This window comes from Apostichopus japonicus, chromosome 3, assembly GCF_037975245.1.
Source record: "Apostichopus japonicus isolate 1M-3 chromosome 3, ASM3797524v1, whole genome shotgun sequence".
In the NCBI taxonomy this organism is placed as follows: domain Eukaryota; kingdom Metazoa; phylum Echinodermata; class Holothuroidea; order Aspidochirotida; family Stichopodidae; genus Apostichopus; species Apostichopus japonicus.
Genome location: NC_092563.1, coordinates 7,954,736 through 7,979,059, shown reverse-complemented (window position 1 = coordinate 7,979,059; position 24,324 = coordinate 7,954,736). Strand labels below are relative to the sequence as shown.

Below are 24,324 nucleotides of genomic sequence, written 5' to 3'. Positions count from 1 at the left end.
GTACTTTGAAATTCTTCATTCAGAAAGTTTCTTTAGAGTTTTTGCGGCAGATTTCGAGAAAAGTTTCACCAATCGATATTCCAGTACTGGATACGGACTTTTCCACAGCTCGTCTGAAAATGGTCTTCGAAACCTGTCTCAAATTTCATTAATAAATATTTTTCTGAAATGCTAATGACATTCGACGCATGCAATAAGCATTCGACTATCATTTTGGGAAAAAACATTGCGAAGCGTAGGTGAAAATATAAAGTTTTCGTTTTCTTTTTGTAAAGCCCGGTAAAAAATCCGCGGCAAGTTTGCGCCCCCAAACTTGTAGTATGCAAAATCACAGCTTCGCGCGCCCGGCCCACAGCTGCATTAGTTGTACGTTTGCTCATCATACAAACTAGTCGCATTTATTACCTTACAGTGTGCAGACCTGCTGGACATATTTTTAGGTGGGATTTCTGTTCTCAATTATATTTTTTGTCGTCTTGTTCATTTTCTGTAAGTTTTGCATGCAATTTTTTACTTGAATTTGAAGGCAAATTTTGTATTTGGGTGAGTATAACTGGAAGTGGATAATTGGAGGATATTCTATTTGCGACAATCCAGGCAAGAGTAAGACTAACGTTACGTCATGAAAACCAGTTCCCGAACTGGACAGATAGAGATGGTGCATCAAGTTCTTTTTACAGTTTAAAATTAAGATGTTGGACATATTAATATATATTTGGGAGTTTGCATGCTGAATCCATAATTTTAAAATTACGAGTTAGGTATTTGTGTAAATTGTATGTCGTGTGTGCTACCTAGGCTTGTTGGCTGTATCCTTTGTTCAGCAGAGCTGAGAATGGGCCTACTGTACTAAGTCAATGCAGATCAACTCCCGCCATCGATACAGATTGGCCGCGAAACTATGCAATCAACAATTTTAGAATAACCTTAATGAAATACCATATGCATTATCCAAGCAATCCTACGTAGGCCTAGAATACTATTAAGAATGTTAAAGCCTTCAGTGATTTATTTACAGTAGCGTTTATTTAAGTAAAAGTTTTTGCTTGTTAATGTTACTTCGCCTGAAGGCAAATACCTGAGGCCCCAATGCTTAATTTATTTAAGGTCTAGCCTATTCACTATTAGCAGGCCCATGGTGTTGGTACCTTACTACTAAGCCTAGAGTAGCTTCTAAAGAGGTATGAGTGTTTCATAGGCAGGGTTTGACCATTTATTACATTTATGGGCATGATTATAAACACAGAGTTGATTCTCTGGCATGCAGCTGTATCTATTCTGTATGTATTAAAGTTATGCAAAGTGCAACTGTTTTTTTGCTGTCCAATGCTCCAAAGAGATTTTTCGGTGCCGCACAGTTTCAGTCGGCAAATTTTATTATTAGGAGGATTGCACCATACATGACATATCAATTACTTAAAATGCCTGTTGGACTTCAAGTGTTATTGAAGTCACCAAGTATGTGTAAGTCACTGGACCTTTGTAAAAACCTGTCAAGTTTTCCATTTTCTGATTTAAGTCATCTTTCACTATTTTCCATGTGATTTGAGTAGTCATATCACAAACTAAAAAGTCCTCAAATTGGTTCCAGTGTTATACCAAGATTTATCAAAAGATTGACGCCTACAACATTACCTTGTGTGATGCCCCACAATGTTTCATACGAAACAAAATCACTTTACCGCTGGTTCAAGGTTGAACTTTGAACTTGTAAATGGCCCTGAGGAAATGCTCTTGGCAACTGCTTTTCTTTTTGGAAAGTCGTCCAAAAAGGTATCAGATGTAGTCTGATTGATACCTTTTGATGATTGTGTCTCATGCAACCTCTCATGGTAGACCTGTCTGTTGAATTGATCTGACCAGTTGTTGATAAATTGAACTATTTCATGCAGAAGATGAGTTCTATCGATCAAGCAGTTACTTCTGCGTAATTTTGAGAAAGGTCAAATAATGAGCAACAGAAGTTTGAGAAATTTTCTTTCCCTTTTTTGCAGATTTCAATTTCACTTTTCTTTTGTTCTGGACAAGTATGTACTGAGAAAGACAAAGAATATGCCAAGGCGGAGGTACAGTATGCTATATTGACTCTTTACATTCATCTTATACCATTAGTGCTATTGATCCATTCCTTAGTAGGACTGTTATGCTTAAATACAGTTTCTTCACATTTTTTTTTTTTTTAACTGAATGTACAATAATTGTAGCAGTGGGATCCTTTCTGTCCAGTTACCCTAATGTGCCGAGATAATTTGAAAATCTTCAGAATTGCCTTTAAATTTTAATTTACAGCCTGCTTTCAGTTCTTGGATTGGGAAAGGGTCACAAAAAGGACTAAGGCATGTGTTGACCAACTGTTCGTTCAGGCTCATTTGTTGAAAATCTTCAGAATTGCCTTCAAATTTTAATTTACAGCCTGCTTTCAGTTCGTGGATTGGGAAAGGGTCACAAAAGGACTAAGGCATGTGTTTACCAACTGTTCGTTCAGGCTCATTTGTTGAAAATCTTCAGAATTGCCTTCAAATTTTAATTTACAGTCTGTTTTCAGTTCATGGATTGGCAAAGGGTCACAAAAAGACTAAGGCATGTGTGGAACAACTGTTCGTTCAGACTCGTTATTAGTGTATGCTGAGAAATCATTCTTTTGACATAATATTTCATCCACAGTGGTAGATTACAGATGCAGAGGCAAGACCAGCTGTTTGTCGCACAGAAACACGCACGAAAGGTCAGGATTCTGAACAGAAAGAGAAAATTAAGTCCCGAGGTAAGATATTATTTTCTTACTCATGAATTCAAGATACCTTCTTGTTGTCCTGAACTTACCTCACTGCCCACTGACAGGTTTAAGCATGGACTTTACTCTTTCTTCGGCAGCCTTAACGTTAAACAGCTCAGCAACATTCATTTCAATGACCTAGTTTTGTGTCCTTGTGACGTATTTCTTTATACTTTCCATATATCTAGAGTGCTATTTCTTTTCAGCGTTTCTTCTGATGAGGAAAGAACCCTGTTGCAGTCTTGCTTTGTTGCTAGCCTGCAATATTTCTTATTTAATTACTAGGAAGTGAGGAGACATGCTCCTCTCTTGTGATTCTGAATTTTCTGTACACTCAAAAAGTGGATCAGGGTCTTTCGAGCATAAAGTGTATAAGCAAAGCTGCAGTTGTTAATGGTACATGTATTAACTGAACTATTGGCAGAGAAGGAGGTAGGGAGTTGCATACATGGCCTAGATACGTTCTGCATAGCAACATCAAAGGGTATAACTTGGCAATTCAGGTTTATGATTTAAGAATAAATGTTGTTAACCTAAACATATAGCTTGATCTGTTTTCCCCTTCTACAGGTGCTTACTGTACATTATTTGAACAAATGAAATTGGAGTAATACCTATATAGATATGAACACAGTTTTTTGTGTGAGTTGTTATTTCTTTAAGTGTATACAGCTTTCATCGATTTAATGAATGTAGGATCCTACAGCCAGGAAACAAAAGTATAAACTTGATTGTGTCATGTTGACAAATCTTTTCAAGAATCAAGCCAAAGTGTATGAATACAACAGAAACATTTCTCCCTTATTTATTTATTTTGCAGGACTGTCAAGAGATGTCTAAAGAAATGTTTCAATTTGAAATACAGGTAAACAGCTTGAAATTATGCCAATATTAGGATTTGCTGATAAATGAGTGGAGTTGGGGGAGGGGGAAGGGGTGTGAAATCCATTGCAAGTAATGATACACAGATATGTATGTTTTAAGATGTTAGTAGTAAATGTCACAATGTAAAAGCTTTGTGATTCCACTTGTCATTCAGCCTCTGAAGAAAATCCTGCAAGGATGACATGCACATGGCACACAGGTCAGCTGTGAATACTCCTTAACACAACGACTTGATGACTTATTGATATATATTTGATATAGGAAAACCTTCTGTTCTCAATGACTATTTGACTTGGTCATAAAGTGTTCGCCTGCTTTGGATAGTAACGCTAGGTGGTATTCGACTGAATGGACGGGACGATTGGGTGAAACGGAAACCTGCCGCAGAAGGGGAAGTAGGTGTGCCCTCAAGCTGTCATCGTCATTCTATGGCTGAGACACCTCGCACCCCTGAAATCGAAAAAGTGGAGAAAGACCTCATAAGCTGTCATACCGGAAAACCTTGAAAAAGGCAAAAAAACATGGGGTCATAGCCTTCTAGTAGAATAATTGAAATATCCCTTTAATTTGTACAATTTTAGAGGGGAGGGGGAATCAATTTTAGAGTATATTGGTCCCCCCCCCTCTCACTAGACAGATAGTACTTACCAGTCTCAAAGGTGGACTTGGTTCCTTGACGGTCAGGACTACAAATTTAAATAAAAATATTGCCCGACACTCAGTACGTCGCAAAACAAATGTAGTGCACCCTTGGCGATGCCTACATTATCATCCTCGGTGATGCATATATGTATAAAATGTAAGTCACTATCATCTTCTGCAATGTATTAAAAACAGTTTACACAGGAATACAGCATTTAAGGTTACAAAGAGGTATGAGTTCCCATGTTATCTCTCGAGGTTTTGCCTGAAGTGCCTGTACCTTAACCACCTTAACTAGCTCTTAACAAAAAGACACTTGTTCAGGAATTAGGAATGGCGAGTTACCCATTGAATTTGCATTACAAATGTTCGTCACATGCATGCTACTGTATGTTTTAACTAAATATACAACCAACTTAACGACATTTCACCAAACCGTTGTATATGGATGCAACATAAAAGGTGAAAAAAAAAGACTTATGTTGTTGCCACATGACAGTAAGTAAGGACATTCTATTCACAATCTTTTAGATATCATATGCACAGAAAAGAGGTACTTAGTGTCAATTTTCCACAGCAACATGTAGCCTACGTTGACTATACGTGGCACTTAGCTTGCGAGACTAGCCATTAATTTGCCACAGGTCTCTCAGACAAATGCTTTTTCTTCCCCCAAGTTACCTTTGATACATTGTCGGCATTTGTGTCATCTTTGATAATACTTGCATAACGCTGAACAGATTGTGACAGTCCAGGACGTTTAATATTCCTTAAATAATGTGAAGGTAACTAATTCACCACAGCTCTGTTTAGTATTTACATTCAAGTAGACGGTGGCCCTGCTTGTAGCATAGCAGGTTTCTTCTGGTTTATCAAATACCCTGAGTGTCCTCTGATGACATCCGTCTTCTCCTTCACTGTTTGGGACCCGACCTTAACTTGACAGTCATAACATGCATATTCATGGTCAGGCAGTATGCATGTGCTTACAACTACAATTGGTCATTATGCTTAGCCAGTTGAAGTCGCATCAGCTTCACTCCAAAACAAAATCAGCATTTGTTGTTTATTTCCAACTGGCAGTGTACAGTGTGAGTTGGTTGACAAGTATACTTGCCCAGTTTCAAGTACAACTGTAACCGATAACAGCAAGATTGTGATGGTTGTGACATAACCCAGCACCCGTCATAATACACAGAAGTCAGTCATTCATGGTGTGTGTGTGTGTGATGGAGGGAGGGGAGTGATGTAAGGGATCTTGTCAACAACCGACTAGATCATAACAGTCAAGTTGAGATTTAGGACTGAGGAAATTAATACTTGATTTCGCTTCTAACTGAAAATTTGTTTTATCTTTTGACAGAATCGTTGGATACCAGTATCTGAAACAGTAGGATTTAACAGAAGTGCACTTATACCGACACCAGAGAACGGACCATCGAGTCCAATCGATAAACCCATCGACTCGTTCTCATCGTTTAGATTTAAAAATATTTTTCCCTGCCCTATCAAAGACAGAACTTCTCCTTTACCTGACCTAAATTGGGCAGATTCCGACGAACTGTGGAGAAATATGTTAAAAAGGGAAATACATTACGTGAGAGACAGAAGTTGCCTAGAGAGACATCCGCTCATTGATGCCAAGATGAGGTCCATCTTATTAGATTGGTTAATTGAAGTAAGGTTATAACTTTTTTGTTGAGTTTTGCAAAACGTTATAAGAAACATTTACATACTTTCGTTACCTATTTTAAAGTTTTAATTCTTTGGTGTATTTGATTAATTTGAAATGAAACTTGAAATTTTCTGGGAATTTTTATTTATATCAAACACAACTATAAATTTATCAGACTTTACTCAAAAAGCAATAAGATGTACTAAATGTTTTTTTTTGGCAGGTTTGTGAAGTTTATCACCTTCACAGAGAGACATTCTTCCTAGCTCAAGATTATGTTGATAGGTTCTTAGCTGCATCCAAAGACATCCCTAAGATGACGTTACAACTTATTGGAATTACGTCTCTTTTTATTGCATCCAAACTGGAGGTAACATTTCATGAGTTTTGATCATTTAGTGTTGTAATATTAATTTCTTTAATAAACCTTTCTGATTGGTCAACTGTGTTAATATTTTAGTTACAGCCGACAATCTGGTGGTTTAGTAGTATAGTGCTACAATGTTGTGGATAAAGGTGTTGCCATGGTAGCATTAGCCAGAGCTTTATGAAACCTGTTGGCTGTTGAAACTTTTGACCAGAGAATTGAAATGTCACATGGTCTTCTGTCAAGCCTGCATCATTTCAGCATTCCTGGCGTCAGTGTGTGTGAATCCGATTTACATTACTGATGCACGGGATGGTCAATGACTAGAGGTTACCTGTAAGGTGCACTGTCATTCAACACGTTTTTAGTTTTGCATTTGAAGCGATCAAAAGAATGAAATGATTACATTTAAAAGTCTTCATAAACAATGTAACTTGTTCTATTATTCTATAACTCCTTGAATATTTAAACTAGGTTTCGGTACGCTACCTTAACTGGACAAGTCTCTAGAGCACTTAATAAGACTTAATAAGACTAATCAGTGATGTATAGATGAGTTTTATCTTCTTTTTTGCATTCACAGGAGATCTATCCTCCTAAACTAGGTGACTTTGCGTACGTCACTGATGGAGCATGCTCAGAACGAAATATCCTGGATCAAGAAATTATTATGTTGCAGGTAAATTGCATTGTGGGGGAATGTTTGTTGTGGTTGTTAGGGAGCTTCCTTGATACTAGTTTGATATGGAGCAGTTAATGCTAGTGTCATCTATGAATATGTGAAATAAGAAATGCTATTAAAAAACGTTCAATTCGTCATTAAACTAGAGAAACAAAGTTTAAAGTTATTGCAGCTCTTATAAATGCAAGTTAAAATTGATAAAATAATATATAGAGGGTTTTTGATGAAGTATTTTACTCCTTCATCACTGAGCAACAGAACAGCTTTTCCAAACAATTGGACCAATATTGTCCATACACTTACTATGTACTTGTTAATAGCCTTTGGGTAAAGAATTCAAATGAATTGTGATATTAAAAATAATAATAAATGCAAATTTATATAGTGCCAATATCCAGAGGAAAACCAATGCTCAGTGGCGATAGTGCTCAGGGTAGGCAGTCAAAAAAACATAAGTTTTGAGTCTGTTTTTGAAAATTTTCGTTGGGTGCCGACTTGATGTGCAGTGGAAGTGAGTTCCAAAGAGTAGGAGCGGCATTAGAAAACGATCTTTGACCAAATGACTTGAGCGAGCTTCCACTTAGGGAACATGGAGCAGTAGCTGATTTGAGGATCGGAGAGAGCGGGTGGTGGTCTTCCGACTGATCATGCTACTCATGTATCCTGGTGCTAATCCATGCAGGGCTTTATATGTAGGAAACAGGTAACCAGTGCAGTTGCCAAAGAATATGAGTGATGTGGTCGAACTTCTTTGAGCATGTGATGATTCTGTCTGCTGTATTTTGTGTTGGCTGGAGCAATTGAAGCTGTTTATCTGGTAAACCATATAGAAGCTAGTTCGCATAATCCAGTTTGGCAGACATTATAGCATGAATGACGGTCTTTTATGACTTTTCAGTTAGATATTTCCGAATGTGTGCCATTTTGCGGAGGAAGAAGTTGATTGACTTGTGCAAGAAGTTGATTGACAAGTACTAGAAATATGTTGCTTGAATGAGTATGAACTATCAAAAGTGACTCCGATGTTTTTATGTTTGTATGTCCATGAAGGAAATCAAATTTCCAGTAAAAATGTGTGCTTGTTCAGTAATGTTTTTTGCTTTTGTCTTCCAGGCTCTCAAATGGAATCTCTCACCTGTTACAGTCAACAATTGGCTGAATGTCTACATGCAGCTAGCACATACAGATGAAATTATTGAAGGAGAGGCCAATTTTCTATTCCCAAAATATTCACCCACAACATTTATTCAAATTACACAGGTAAGCATCTCTGATGTCATGCAAAAGGTTAGCATGTTCTAACCATTCAAAGCAGTTCATGTTTGTCATGGTTTTGAAAGTTGTGAAGAAGGGTTCTAAACAGATGCCTATGCATTTACAATCTCAGGTAGTTCTGAAAAATGTATAAAGATTACAATGGAAAAACTTGCTATGTGGTGGTTTGGGAATTTAGCTAAGCTGGATTCACAGGAAGCACATGAAGGCAAATATGTCAACAGTAGCATTGGTAGAATTTGTCTCTAGATTCAGTACCATTTTATTGTAGATATTCTTCAAAATCATTCTTTTCCCCATAAACAAGTGGAGCAACCCCTCAACTAAGACCCCTTGCTCAGGCTGTGACAACTTGTTCTCCTTATAGTTTCGATTATTCATTAAGAAAGCTGTTCGGGTTACATTATCGAAACCACAATGCATTTTTGCATTCTGATTAGTTTTGATTATTCATGGAGAAAACTGCTTGTGTTACATCATCGAAACCACAATGCAATTTTGCATTCTGGTTTCAGACGGTAACCCTGTGGTCAATGAAACTGAATGGTATGAGATGATCGCAGCTTGGTTGTTGTTGGATATTATCTTCTTTCTGTCATGGTTCATTTGGACTTCGATATGTTTCAATGCAATCATAAGATTACTAACTTTGTCAACACTCCTTGTTCTCTTACAGCTCTTAGATTTATGTATATTAGACGTAGGATCTTGGCACTTCCCTTACAGTATCTTGGCAGCCACGGCTCTCTATCATATGTCTTCAGATGACGGGGCTCTCTGTGTGACAGGTGAGGACCCTTCATATCTTATTCATTTCATCTTGTAGTTGTTTGTGGATTGCATTTAGGGGAGGTCTCTTTCCCTTTCGATCAAATGTATAACCTTGAAAAGCAATTCAGGGTATAAGCCTTTGTTTAAAGTAGTTAGCTTGAAAGAGTTTCCAAGGAACATTTGAAAGTGGATGTCCTTAAAGATATGATATTTAGTTCTTGCACTGTATTTTTTTTCCTTTTTTTTTGTGTTGTGTGGTGGGGAGGGGGGGGTGGTTTCTACTCTTTAAAGGTAACACATTGCCATTTTGAATTTAAGGATTTCACCTTATCATGTTGTTTATTCAAGTTAACCAATGCAACGTTCATTCAAATACTGTATATCTTCTAACTCCCGTCGGTAGAAATGATTGCTAATTAATGTTACACAAATACATGAAGGCAATTTTCAACAGAATACTTGTGCAACATTTTCTATGCACACATAAATCTGCCATTGGCAAAGCAAATTTAGGCCATGCCTACATAAATTTTCTAGAAAATTGTTCCAAGTAATCGATAGGCTCTGTCACAATGTGATGTGTGAGACACATAATATTCATGACCTATGTAGTGGCACAAGTACAGCACACAGTGCCACACCCTTGTGTTTTCCTAACTCCCTCCACTAATCGCCTTTTCATATGTTGGATTCCTCAAGGCGTTGCTTAACTTTCACATCATTTTGTCGTATGTTGCAAAGGGCTCACTTATGAAGACATTGCTCCCTGTATCCTGTGGATGGAGCCATTTGCCCTGACCATCAAGGAACAAGAGAAACAAGTTGTGCTGAAGAAGTTTCGAAATGTGGTGGTCGATGACAGTCACAACATCCAAACACATTCAGAAAACCTTGAGTTGTTGGTAAGTATATCAGCAAGATGTCCCAATATGATTCTCTCTCGGATTAATATAATCTCTAAAAGGGCCTAAAATAAATTATCAGAATTTGCTTCCTGCCTTTTGATAAACCTGTCATTTGATGACTTTGATGTCCTTATATGATTTAATATATAAACCTTCAAGAAACAACATCATGTATATATGTTCCTATACAACTTAAACAATATTAATTTAGATGTTAATGAATGTTAATAGAAGGTATTGTCTCCCTTTCCTCTCCTTCAGTGGCTGAAAAAATTATATTTCCTAGAAATAAGTTTCACGTACTCGAGTGGACATTCTTTAAGTGAAATTACCGTTTAATAAAAATTGAAAGATATAAATGAATCGATCTATTTTATATTCGCGAAAGATAAGAGGAAAATGTATAGCCACTTGTACCCTTGACAAAAGTATTCTGTAAACATTGGTGGTGTGTGGGTGGGTGTGCATGGGCCTTTAGAGACATACTTTCATATTACATGTAAATGAAAGAACGTGTCTCGTATCCTGGACAATATTCTGAAGCCATTTGGCTTTTATGATACTGGCTTTTTTGGCTTTTATGGAACTGAGTGAGTATGAGGATGGAAAGGCTTTCATTTCAGTCAGAAGTGGAGTGTGGATGTGTACACCTAAATTTGTGACATGACATATCAAGATTGCTAGAATTCCATTGCCATGTTACAAACACTAGAAAAATTAAAATTAATGCAGCCTTGCAAAACCTCATTTTAAGCAAACACTGAGTTAATGCACAGTTTCTTTAACTCGTTTGGAGGAGATCTGGATTTATTTTGTTTTTCCTCATTCATCACCTGTTTTCATTTTATAAGGACAACAAGGATTTAAATTTTTTACATTAAATTGTTTAACTTATAGAAAACATGAGCTGCTCATTGCAAAGAATTCTTGTAAATCATTTTAACTTAAAATGTTTCCTTTTTCATTATCCTTCAGGCAAAAGCACAAGACAAAGTTAAATTAGAGAATTCATCTTGCCGATATAGTCCAGTTCCCATGGCAACAGTACTAACTCCTCCACAAAGTAGTAAGAAGAAGAGGAAGGCTGATATTGCTGAGGTAAAAGGCTGACATTGCTTGTGCTTCTTAAATGAGAGTCAATGGTTAGGAGGTATGACACAGGAAAAGTTGAAGAATGATAGAAGCATCGTTACAGAGATTGCTTTGGAAGGTGATTGTGAATCTAAAGAGTAAGTGTTTGATAGTCAGTGATTGTCAAGACCACAGACCTACTAACAAAAGATAGTGTTGTAAGATCCATATACTGTTATTAAATATTTCCAGCATTGTGCTAGTCTAATTTCAGATTTCAACAAGTGTGTTGCTACGGTAATGAACTTTGTGATAACCACGTTTCAGATTGCAACAAGTTTGTTGCTATGGTAATGCACTTTGTGCTGACGACATTACAGGATCCAACGAGTAAGTCGCTACGGTAGTGCACTTTGTGCTGGTCAAATTTCAAGGTGCGACTGTTTGGTTGGAATGGTAATGTGCTTGGTACTGGTCAAGTTGAAACAAGTTTGTTGCTATGGTAATGTTGTGGTCAATATTCTACATGTAACCTATTTGTCTCTAATATACCTAACTGGATTGACAAGTGGTTTTGAGACATTTGTATGATGTATTGTTGATGTGTCTTTCTGTAATTTCATCAGGCTGAGTAGTGTGCAGTGGTATGGGAGCCTGAAAATTTAAAAAAAGAAAAAAAAGGGTAATTACTGACTCCAAATCTCAAGGGTATTAATATTCCTTCATTCTGCAGAAATCCTTTATATATTGTCGATTTTCATTTTTTTTGTTTGGCTGGTGTATATAGGTACAGTATATACATGCATATAAAATTATATATTTACATGTATATATGTCAGTGCGCAAAATTTCTTTTATGACAACTGAATATAACTTGAGTATGTATGTACCTCTCTTCATTTCAGAATATAAAACTATTGAAGTATTAAAAATAAATTTCGGTTATGAGCTATTGTTTGTGCTACCGCTCTCTGTGCATCATAATGTCTTCCTCACGAGAGCCTGTCTGAATTAGGTCAGAGTCCAGTTACCAGACTCTGACCTAATTCTTCTAAGCTAGTGTGCAATCACTCTCTTAGTTGGTTTATAATGTGACATATGAATCAGAAACCTCAGTAAGTGTTTTGTCACAATTTAAGGCTGTTTTTCTGAAGGATCAGAAGACCAGGAGGATAGAAGGGTATTACCAAAAATTTAAAACGGTTTGAAAAAAGGAAGAATAAAGTGTGGTGCCAAATTTAACCGTTTTTGTTGAAAAAAATATTTTAATCTTTTTGAAGTTGTAAATGTGGATAGTTGATGTTAATAATTGGTGAATTAATTTTCTTTCCCCCCCCCCATTTTAATTTTTCTTTTTTGTTTTGTTTGGTTTTGCAATGTTTACCAACAAATAAGCAAAACATTTGTACTGAATTGAATAAGTAGCTGACTAATTGTTATATACTCTACGAATGACATTCATGGGATATAGAATTCCCTGCCTTGTGGAATTAATATCTCTTTATTTGTAGTCTCTTTTATTAAAAAAAAAGGGGGAGCGTTCAAATAGATAAGGGTGGGGTGAAAATAGAGGGCGAAAGTGGTAAAAAACTAGTGGGTAAAAGAGGGAAAAAATTTACAAGTACAAAATGACCATTGTAAACAATGACATTGCAACATTGTTGCAGCAAACAGGTTTTTTGTTTGCATGTGTACTTCTGGTTGTAATAATATTTATTTGCAAAACATTTGTTAACTACATGATATCAAGGTCAAGTGCAAAACTGGTCATCAAAGTATGTTAAAACTTATTATAATTATTATAAACTATAAGGTTATTAAAACATTCTTTGTTAGCAGGAAGCTACTTTTGTAATGAATTTTGGTTAATTTGGTCATAAAAGATTAATACTTCTATGCTTAAATTTTACTTTTGTTTTGGGGGTTTCCTGAGGTGAATATTTGTAATACTGGAGGCTGGTTTAGTTCATTCTCATCTGCCCTGTTCATTTACAACATTCATTTATACCATTCATTTACAACTAGTCTAAATATGATATTATAACAACAAAAAAAGATTTATATAAAAGCTTAAGTTCAAGTGGACAATCTTAATACACAATTTTTTTTTTTTTTGCCTTTAGGAAGATATTCTTTATTTAGTAACTTGAGATGAGTGTGGCCGTCTGGGCGGTACCAACACTCCCATGCATATAAAAGTAAGAAAGTTCACCTAATATACCAGTCGGTAAATTCATATTGCAAGTAATTTTTTTGGTAAGACGGTGTTTGCTGTTTTGAACTATGTTTGTATGGTAAAGCTAGCAAAGTTGCAACATACCAATGCTCTCCATTGTTCCCCTGAAGAAAAAAGTGGAAAAAAAAAATTCTCAAAACCAATCAGTTTTAGCGATGAAATATTTTGTACAACGGCTATATAGAGTGGCTTGTTTTGTAACTGTGCCTCACAAGAACACAGCTATAAGGAAATATTTTGGAACTTTGTTGCTATGACATCACAATATGTGAAAAATACTAACATAAATCTGTGACTGTCCAAAAAAAATCTAGCAGCCTAGTTCTGTAGCACTTTCTAGGACAGAATTATCAATTGTCTGAGCCTACCTCACATGTAGATTTTATTGGCGATGATGGAGGAGCATAGAAGAATTAATTAACAGTATTTGGTCTAGGGAGAGGGGGAGTGGTTGTTATGAGATTATTTGTGGCACCAGCTGTGACATATCTGGTGGTCATTTGAACAGTTATGTTAATTGCTGTATTTGTATTGAATTCAATCGACTGTCTTAAACAATGGGACAAAACCAGCTGCCTATAAATATTCAATGAATGATTTGTACTTATTTAAAATAATAGAAAATGAAATATCAGTCTTCCATCAAACTGTCTTAACGATTGTCTACTTAGTGTTGACTCTTGAAATTGTGTTAATTTTCTTCTTTAATAAGCTTGATAAATTGTGAATAAAATCTACTGTTGATATCTACGTTTTTTTTTTTTTTGTGCACAGTCATAATAAAACTTGTGCTAGTGTGTGTGAAATAGTTATTCATGCTATGATCTGAGGTTTTTTAATCAACTTAAACACTTGTAAATGCAGAGTTTATTTCAAAATAGTTGTATACATGTTTGTGATATTTATTATCCTTGCCGTGCACGAAATCAAACAAGGCGTAACTGAGCACATGAAAACTTCAGTAAAAGTTGAAAAAAAAAAATCCTATCTGTTAATGGTTGATGAATGTTGGTGTAATGTATGCATTAATCTTCTAACGAAAAAAGGTGTCATGTAAGTATTTTAGTACCAAATCCATTTATAATATTAATGAATTTCATCAACATGGAATTATTTTAATTCTAATTTGTAATTATTATTAAAGGTAAATAAACCTGTCTTCAAAACATTTTCTTGTAACAATACTGTTTTGTAGACTATAGCACTTTTTCATGAATTAAAAATGGTCAGGTCTCTTTATAGTAAGTTGTTCGCATTAAGCGAAAAAGTGCCTTAATGTTGTTTTTTTGAACCAGTAATTTCTGCATTCCAACCCTTTTTTTGGTAAGATACAAATTTAAGCGGGTTCTTCAAATAATATGGTGTAGAGAATGAATTTTTCATTTGTATTTGTTCAAAAACTGACAAAATAACAATTGGTGCTTTATTTTTTATGACAAAATTGTATGGAATTGTTGGAAATAAAGTATTTTTAACTTCAGTTATATGTGTCGTCTGTTGCCTTCTTTTCCGTAATAGGTTTAAAAATGTTTCACCCTCTGATTGGAGTGGGATAAATAACAGAAGTTCAAAAGTATGAACCATACCATCACCCAAGTTACCACAGCTTCACCCAAGTTTTGTAATTACTATAGTTTCATCCAAGTTTTGTAATTACTATAGCTTCACCCAAGTTTTGTAATTACTATAGCTTCACCCAAGTTTAATTATTATAGCTTCACCCAAGTTTCTTAATTACTATAGCTTCACCCAAATTTCTTAATTACTGTAGCTTCACCCAAGTTTTGTAATTACTATAACTTCACCCAAGTTTTGTTATTCCTATAGCTTCACCCAAGTTTTTGTAATTACTATAGTTTCACCCAAGTTTTGTGATTACTATAGCATTGTAATTACTATAGCTTCACCTAAGTTTTTGTCATTCCTATAGCTTCACCCAAGGTTTGTTATTACTATAGTTTCATCCAAGTTTTGTAATAACTATAGTTTCACCCAAGTTTAAGTACTATAGCTTCACCCAAGTTTCTTAATTACTATAGCTTCACCCAAAATTCTTAATTACTGTAGCTTCACCTAAGTTTTGTAATTACTATAGCTTCACCCAAGTTTTGTCATTACTATAGCTTCACCCAAGTTTTTGTAATAACTACAGCTTCACCCAAGTTTTGTAATAACTGTAGCTTCAACCAAGGTTTGTAATTACTGTAGCTTCACCCAAATTTATGGAAGCTTGTATCATTCCTCATGGGACAATTAATCCTTATCAGGGTTTTTCTCGTGGAGAAGGGAGGGGAAAGGGGTCAGATACGAAACTTGATCCATTACAAAAGTCACGGCATGTTCTTCTTTGACAGCAATATCGTATCAAACTATTTATTTTGGGTCTCACCATTGATACATACATACTTACATATGAAATAATATTAAAAGGGTGCAATCTCAATATGGTAACATTTCCAAACCCTTGGATATGACACCAAACATAGAGGTACTACACCACTTTCTTTTCTCATATTTTTAGTTTGTAAAATACAAGCGAAAGCTAATAGTAGTTGTTAAAGTGACCGGTATTTAAGACGTCCTGTTGGTGAGAGTCATGGGAAATTGCTATTATGTAGCCATGTAACAAACGAGAACAGGAGATTATCCATTGACAATGGTTGTGGCCTGTGGGTACTTATTGATAAGGTTGTTATAAATCAAGTTTTTCAATCATGGCTGCTTGGATTTTTTTCATACCAAAACTTTCCAATCAAGTAAACTTACTACACAAAGCTTGCAAGCATCTCTTGCTCTTCACACTTGCATCTCTAAACCAATGTTCAATAATGCAATAGTTTGCAGTTTATTCACGTTGACTGGCCGTAGAATCTTTCCAGAGATAACTGGAAGGAACAACTTGTGCATACACATCCATCAATCTGTGCTGCTTCTCAAATCCATCCACCTGTGCTGCTCTAAACATCCATCAATCTGTGCTGCTTCTCACATCCATCCATCTGTGCTATCATGTGCTATTCCTTCTAAGGTCATTTTGGTCACCACAGTCACCTCGACAGAAAGTTGTCTCCATAAAAGCGTCTCAGTTCAAATAATGCTGTCCACAGACACCATCCATGAGAGTATTACCCAGATGGGTCCAGCTTGTAGAACTGTTAATATCACCTTTCACCTTTGACCTGTCTGGCTTGTTTAAATTTGGATACTCTCTTCTTGGGTTGAATATCCGCAGCTGCACTTTGATGCTCGACAACATTTCCAGAAAAGGCCTGTTGGTTTTAAAGGGCATAGATGTAACAACTAAAGGGAGTTTTTATGAACTGAAACACAACATGATGTAAATAAGATTGGAGCTCCTATCAAGAATTGATAGAGCTATAGAGATTTAGGGAATACTGGTGTATTAGCGGCTGGGACAGCTGTTGTCAATCCAATTGGATTGTAGAGCAGGGAGAGGAAAAACATCAGGAGACAAAGATGAATATTTCTGAGCAGTTAATTTCTGAGTAGTCGTCGAAAAGTGGAAGCTTTGTAAAAGGATGACCTGTTCGTCCACAACAAGACAGATAGGGTTTGAAATGAATCCATATGTGGGTTTTCTACCTTTGAGGGTGGAGGAGGTGGAGTTGGGGTGGAGGTGAGAGGTGCTACAAGAGTACTAGCTAAAGGTGACACCACTGCAGGGGTGCTAATGTGATGACTACTTACAGACTCTGGTATTGGTTGCACAGTGGGTTTCTTGTCTTGTGTTGTCTCTGGTTCTACATCTCGAGAGAGCGGTAACCCCGATGGTTCCTTTAAGATTGATTTGGGCTGTTCTAGTGTTTGAGTTGTAGTAACCTTCAGCTTGGATTGGTAACGGTTGTAGATATCTGCCGGTGATGAAACTACATCTGATGGAGAACTTGGCAACGCCTAATATTGGGGAAGAAATATAAAACAGGCACTTAACACATTGAACTGTGTGCATGAAGTGAAAACTATATATGTGTTAGAAAATGAATGAAAAGTCATCTCCACTCTAGGAATGCACATCGAAGCTTTCTTAACTTATAAAGTTAGATGATGTTATAAGGTAGGTACATGACTTTCATTTTCATTTGTAATCCTATCTGTGTAAAATTTAGGTTTGCCACTTTGGAAATATTCAACCAACAAGTGTTGTAAGTCCCACGAGTTAAGCTACCAAGTATGAATTCAGGAAATTAACTTACTGAAGGAACATCCGAGTGAGAGAAGACGATTGTGGAAGTTTTTCCTTCCTCCTCATCTCCCTCCTCCTCATCCGGAGTCCCAAGTCCTTGGTCCTTCCTCTCATCTCCTCCTTGATTCCTCTTTGGTTCTATTTTATCTTCATCCATCGTCTCCATCTGCTGATCTTTCCACTTGACAGTTTTCTTCTTTGTTTCATCCGGACTTTCCTCTTCGAGCGAAGCTCTACTCGGTTCGTCTGAATCGGGAGATTCCTCCGTCCTGAATCAAAGGTGAGATAGAAAGAAATACATCCAATATTACACACTTAAGTGTGAGAATGACAATGTTCTGATGTCATTTCAGTAGAGGGAACGAAAAATGGTTGTGAATCCTGCAGAGATAGACTATACACTTCTTCTTCTTTCGTTAGCTATCTACCCCTGATATCTACATGATTCCTATGATTCTACACAGCTTACATTCAGTTACAAGACCTGTTACCCCCTTTCTCTCTAGCCCAACACAATTTATAGTAACTTCTTGCCCTTGTATCAAACAAAGGGAAGGTCATATTCTCTCCTTGATTAAGGGACTTTAACGCTTTACTAAAAGGATGGGGAAAGGGGGGGGGGTGGTATAAGAAAACCACTGTGACCTTTAACATAACAACACCTGTCAACATTACCTTCCAAGCTCTTCCACTTGTTCTCTTCAACCTTTGACATAGCAACACCTATCAAAATTACCTTGCAAGGCTCATCTATCTCACCTGTCAGACCTTTAACATAACAACACCGGTCAGCACTACCTTCCAAGCTCATCTATTTCACCTGTCTGACCTTTGACATAGCTACATGTGTCAACACTACCTTCCAAGCTCATCTATTTCACCTGTATGACCTATGACATAGCTACTGTACACCTGTCAACATTACCTTCCAAGCTCATCTATTTCACCTGTCTGACCTATGACATAGCTACATCTGTCAACATTACCTCGCAAGCTCATCTATTTGACCTTTGACATAGCTACATCTGTTATCATTACCTTGCAAGCTCATCCATTTCTTCTTCCTGTCTCTCCAACCGATCAAGATGAGCCCACAGCTCTGCTTCTTCTTTCTCTCTCGTGCTTTGAGTTTTCTCTGCTCTCCCTCCATCTGAAAAATCTGTTTCCTCTTTGTCTGGCACTTTCCCCATTGTTTTTCGTTTCCTCTTAGCTCTGTTCTCTATGGAGCAAAATTATTCATTATTCAAACCTATTACGTTAACCTATTATTATTTATAGGCAAATTCAAGAATAATATAAACTGTTATATGCAGAGAGAGACATATAGTCAAGTGGGGTAAAAAAAAACAATTTACCTAAAGTTTGCTCTAAAATTGATCAGTAAGAGGTATTGTTTCGGTTCCAATGTTCAAGTGTGTGGAGTGGGATTCTCTTAAAGAGAATCTAACAAAAATAACTTTTTTGTAAATGGAAAGTGTCGTTTTTTGCGAAAAATCTTGTTTTTTTTTACCCCCAAAATTTGCCTAATTCGGGGTAAAAAAAAACAATGCCAGGTAAAAAAAAACAATGCTAGAAAACAGCTATTTTCTTCATGAATGTATCTTAAAATCATGTTTGCATATAATTACATCTAAGTATGAGCTACTACCTTTACATGAAAAAGGAAAAAAATTGTGAAATTGTCTTAATTCGTAATTATGGATGGCTCGTGTCATATGTCATGCTCAGCCATATTCATACTGTACAGTGTGTATATGATGCTACACAAATGTGGTGTAATATAGTAGAAACATGAGATTTCAGTTACTTCTGCCCAATTATTTAACATTTTTGACACATGACAGACATGAAAACTATTTGCCTAACCTCTAAAATCAACATTATGGAAAAATTCATCCATTCGGGCAAAATAGGGAGTACATTGGAGCCGGAAAGTACTTGTTTTTTTTTACCCGATTCGCATCATTTTTTGGGGGTAAAAAAAAACAAGGCCCCCCCCATGAAGCGTGAATGAAGTTGGAGTAATTCTACCATAGGGGAGTGTAATATCACTAACTGCTATGCTGTAACTGCTGGAATAATCTCCACATCATATAAGCTGGGTATGCAGGAGAAAGTTTCGGATATGTGGTACAAACTTCAAATTTTGCTAGTTTAGCATTTGCTTGATTCGATGAAGCGGTGATTGGCAGCGAAGTGACATAGAGTTCCAGAAATTATATAATAATAAACTAGACATATACGACTATCACCCAAAATAAATTAGAACTTTGGCTAAATATTCCCCTTCTATAAAAAGGGGTTGTTTTTTTTTACCCCAACTACCCCCTTGTTTTTTTTTACCCCAACTGACTATAGTACATTACATCCAGTTCTTGGAGTTCATGTCAAATTTATCCCTCTAAAAAGCATATTGAAAGTCAATCATCAAACTAGCTGGATATCAATTTGGAAATTCATAATAATACGATCTGTCACTTTAATACACCCCTGCAATCAACTTGACATTTACCATCCTAAAAGAACCCAATCCTTGAGACCAATCTATTATAACCACTTAGCAATCCTCTTGTTCACAGACATTGACAACATATTAACTTATTTTAAATAATTTACTCCTGAACAATTTCTGAAAAATATCTGGTGGATGACTACTTTTGATAAAATCGGATTGATAAAACTCTCCCAGTGGTCACTTGCCCATGTAACTTACGATGATCCTTTTGATGACTTGGGAGTCCCTCCCCAACCTCCCCATTCCTAACCTCCCCATCCCCAATTTTTAATTACAGAATTACCTCTCCATTTGGCTTCCTTTTCTGGATCATACTCTTCCCTGATGTCAACAATGCCTTCTGTACCTGATGCTTCCTTCTGAATGTCAGCGGTAAACTCCAACCGGGATTCAAGTAACTGTTTCTGCTCTTTGAACTTATTAATAGTATCTGCTATTGCTGTAGAGAGATGAGTCAATGTATACATATTTGATAACAACGAAGAGACACAGTGAGTCATTACGTCACCATTAGGCTACAGTAAAAAAAGCTAATTATTTATAAAATTATTACAAAGGTTCTTCTTTTAATGTCATGAAATCACAAATATAGTTCAGAGGAGGTTCTGAAATTTAGTTATATACAATAATAAAAGACTCTTGAATTTAGTTCAAATACCAGATACAGAATGTGTTGTGAAACAAACACAACCAAATGAGATAAAAGTCCACTTTTTATCAACAATAAAAACTGAATCTGTGGGAGAGATTTTGTCATAGTTCAATCTCTATGGCCATTAAGTTTTCACATGACATAAGTTGGACATAGGATAAGTTATTGCTGAGGAACACGTAACATATTTTTTTATGACAGTGTAACCAAACCTACCGATAATTATGCGAACTAACCTTGCATTTGATAAAACATAGATTTTTCTACTATGTGAAAATTAATCAGTGAGTGATTAATTCCTTTTATTCCATTCTCACAATGAAACTTCTTTATCAGCAATGATCACATGGAAAAAGTAACTTGAGATACTAACAATATATTGACATTTATTCCCTTGTTAAGGATGAAGTTTATTCCTCAGGCCTTTTTCAAACTCCTGTCTAACCAAAATTTGCTTTGAAAAGTACATGCAAAGGGAAGTTAAGGATGCATAAAAACAAGCATTAAGAATGGCAGTCATTGTCCATTTGTACTTCTTGGTTTTTCTCAAGGTATGAAGTAACCATAGCTAGTAATATTACTCACATTTTTTCCTCCGGTCTATAACTGCACAGGCATCTTTGGCTGATTTCTCTACAAACCAATTCTCACCAAGAAGGACGAGAATTTCATTGGTATGTACGAGTTGACCTGGCATGAATGCCAAAGGTCCAAGCGGAACCTGCAAATTACAGCACAATAGGGGAAATGTAATGAAGCAATTCCATCAAATCCCTGACAAGAGGTCTGGGAATTTTAATTACCACAATTGTCTATCATGTGAAACAACACCCATTGTTCATCATCCTGGAGCCTTGCCTTATTGAGCATAAACTATTAAAGGCTAGTTTATTCACTTTATTTTGATGATGGCACTGCGCAATAATGTTACGTCGTACATGGAGGTCAGGTACACAAACGAAGTCCTGCTTTTGTTTCCTAAAATGATAATTTAACCTCATTGTAATACAAATGTGCAATTAAAATGTATAATTAGTAAAAATACATTGTAAAACAATGCACTATTCCACATAAAATGAATAAATGCCAAACTTGTTAACTTTAATGTCTTGTTTGTTTGTTGCAAAATATAATTATGGGACAGGCTATACAAGAGCAGTTTGATTTCTACTACATGCATGTTATACTCACCATAACTTCATAGCTGACTTTGTCTGGTAATTCTTGAAGCTTTTCTTGCAAATGGTTGTAATCTTCTTTGAATTTCTCCCTGAAATGAAGGTAACCAAAAACATTATTGATGTCATTTTACCTTATGAGGACTAATTACATGCTTGCAATCCTAGAATAATGTTGAATAAAAGTGTTCACCTGTCTGTCTGGTAGTGTTACTAAAACGTAATAAAATCAACACTGAGTAATTCACCATGTTTTAAGCTGTAACTGTACTGTAACTTGCGTAAGGATGCCATGCTAATATTTCGCGGAACTAGCTTCTAATGCTATACCTATATAATATATAGGCTTTGGCTCCTGAATACTGTGCTTTCCACATGAATTTAGTTAAGACCGCTGAATATTTACCACTGTCTGATCTGCACTCCGGTATTTCTAAGTTCCAAAAGTTGTTCTTCTTTCAACCTGCCCAAATCTTGATCCATTTTAGGCAATAAACTCATTCCTTCTCTTTCTCTAGTCTAACATTATTTTTCCGTGTCCGAGTTGCATGGCTCTGATAGCAAAGTTTGGTTTTCTAGCACATTTGATGTCCCTCATTCTGGGCGGTGAACAAATAAAAAGGATTTTTCTGTAACCGGTGTGAAGTTAGATACTTATTCCCCGTTCCTCGTTCGACATTCGCGAATGAGTAACTGCTACCTATTCAGTTACGTATTCGACAATGGTATCGACGTAACACCTCTGGCAAGACAAAAGCTTTCTTACAAGATGTTCAACGTTTGGTCGTGGAAAGAGGTTTATCTATGGGTCATATGAACTCTAATGACTATGTAGAAGGGTACCATCATGCATCTTGCCCGGTCCAAATAGTTCTTGACCAACTAAAATGACCACTAGTTCATCAGTTCCTAAATTAATGTAACGGGACCTGAAAAAAATCACTTTAGGCCCTAATCAAGACTAGCACGCCTTGGACCACCCAAACAATGGGTCATATGAATTCTTAAAACATTGTAGAAGGATACCATAATGCGTCTTGCCCGGTCCAAAGAGTGCTTGACCAATTAAAATGACCACTAAATCAACAATTTTTTAGATGAATGTAACGGGAACTGAAATAAAAACACTAGGGCCCTAATCAAAACCAGCACGCCTTGGACCACCCAACCAATGGGTCATATGAACTCTAAAGACATTGTAGAAAGGTACGATAATGCGTCTTGCCCGGTCCAAAGAGTGCTTGACCAATTTAAATGACCACTAAATCATTACTTCTTCAATGAGTGTAACGGGACCACGAAAAAGCTTTGGGCCCTAATCCATGCAGCACGCCTTGGATCACCAAACCGATAGTTAACATGAACTCTAAGGACATTGTAGAAGAGTACCATGATGCGTCTTGCCCGGTCTAAAGAGTGCTTGACCATTTAAATGACCACTAAATCATTACTTCTTCAATGAGTGTAACGGGACCACGAAAAAGCTTTGGGCCCTTATCCATGCAGCACGCCTTGGACCACCTAACCAATGGGTCATATGAACTCTAATGACAATGTAGAAGGATACCATAATGCGTCTTGCCCGGTCCAAAGAGTCAGTGGGGCGGAACAGGGGGGGGGGCTTGGGGGGCTCAGCCCCCCCCCCCAATGAAAAAGTTGAGAGGGCAAATGCATGATAAGCCTCCCCAATATTTACCAAGGCTCCGAAACGTGCATCTGCCCATTTTGTAATGCATACTTGTCGATCTGTCCGATGCACACGTATACTATATAAGTGTAATAATTAAATATGATAATTGATTGTCTGTATCATGCCTCATCGAATATTAGTGTTTTAAATAAGAGGGTAATAAGCTAAACGCTACACTCATCAACATTTGCGTTTACACTACGAGTACACGCAAGGCGTGGAACATGGCTTGATGTTTAAACGCAATCAATTATTAAACGAACAAAAACACAATATTAGCATTTCGCCTGTACTGTATAGGGTACATGCATTCATGACATGATGACAGTGCTAGGTCATAGAAATTTGTTGGCAACTGCACATGGTTTTGGAATTACCCATTTGTTGACATTAAGAAATGCTTTCTATTTTTTTTCTTATGACATTTATTTAATTCAGGGCACTGGCGAATCCAAGGGGGGGCAAGGGGGGCCATGCCCCCCCCCCCCCCCAAAGGTGAGCCAAAAAGTGTTTCCGAACATCCGCTAAATCATATGATTGGTAATTAAAAAAATCGAGAGGAATAGCAGTGGTAGACTAGTCTAAACCTTTTCGTTTTCTGGTTTAAAATTAAATGCAGAGCTCCCAACTGACCCGCAATTCGCGGGAATTAGACCCGCATTCTAACACCCAAACCCGCTGACCCGCACAAGCGTCCGAAAAAACCGCATTGTAATTGTCAAGTATACATAAAAAAAATTGCATCAAATCTTGACTTAGCAACCATAATTTCTTTAGCATTTAGCATAATAGAGTATAAA

At 36.6% G+C, this 24,324-nt stretch overlaps 2 protein-coding genes across 3 annotated transcripts; one reads left to right on the top strand and one right to left on the bottom strand.

The window, feature by feature from the left end:
• The first annotated feature begins 312 nt into the window (after positions 1-312).
• Positions 313-14,765, top strand: LOC139961962 (G1/S-specific cyclin-E-like). Of its 2 annotated transcripts, none has more exons than XM_071961707.1 (11): positions 313-440; positions 1,995-2,066; positions 2,665-2,764; positions 3,597-3,641; positions 5,667-5,981; positions 6,202-6,348; positions 6,929-7,024; positions 8,141-8,287; positions 8,979-9,090; positions 9,815-9,975; positions 10,954-14,765. In XM_071961707.1, exons 2-11 carry the CDS (start codon positions 2,053-2,055, stop codon positions 11,086-11,088), a joined length of 1,272 nt encoding a protein of 423 aa, XP_071817808.1. In that variant the 5' UTR covers positions 313-440; positions 1,995-2,052; the 3' UTR covers positions 11,089-14,765. The 2 variants fall into 2 exon arrangements, with proteins under 2 accessions (XP_071817808.1, XP_071817798.1); XM_071961697.1 differs by having other exon boundaries at positions 394-489.
• Positions 13,458-22,407, bottom strand: LOC139961969 (unconventional prefoldin RPB5 interactor 1-like). Its single transcript, XM_071961720.1, has 8 exons — positions 22,241-22,407; positions 21,848-21,926; positions 21,242-21,377; positions 20,288-20,443; positions 18,528-18,708; positions 17,500-17,758; positions 16,994-17,200; positions 13,458-16,554 (listed from the first exon to the last, which is right to left on the bottom strand). The coding sequence occupies exons 1-8, from the start codon at positions 22,333-22,335 to the stop codon at positions 16,447-16,449; spliced, it is 1,221 nt and encodes a 406-aa protein (XP_071817821.1). The 5' UTR covers positions 22,336-22,407; the 3' UTR covers positions 13,458-16,446.
• Between the last annotated feature and the right edge of the window lie 1,917 nt (positions 22,408-24,324).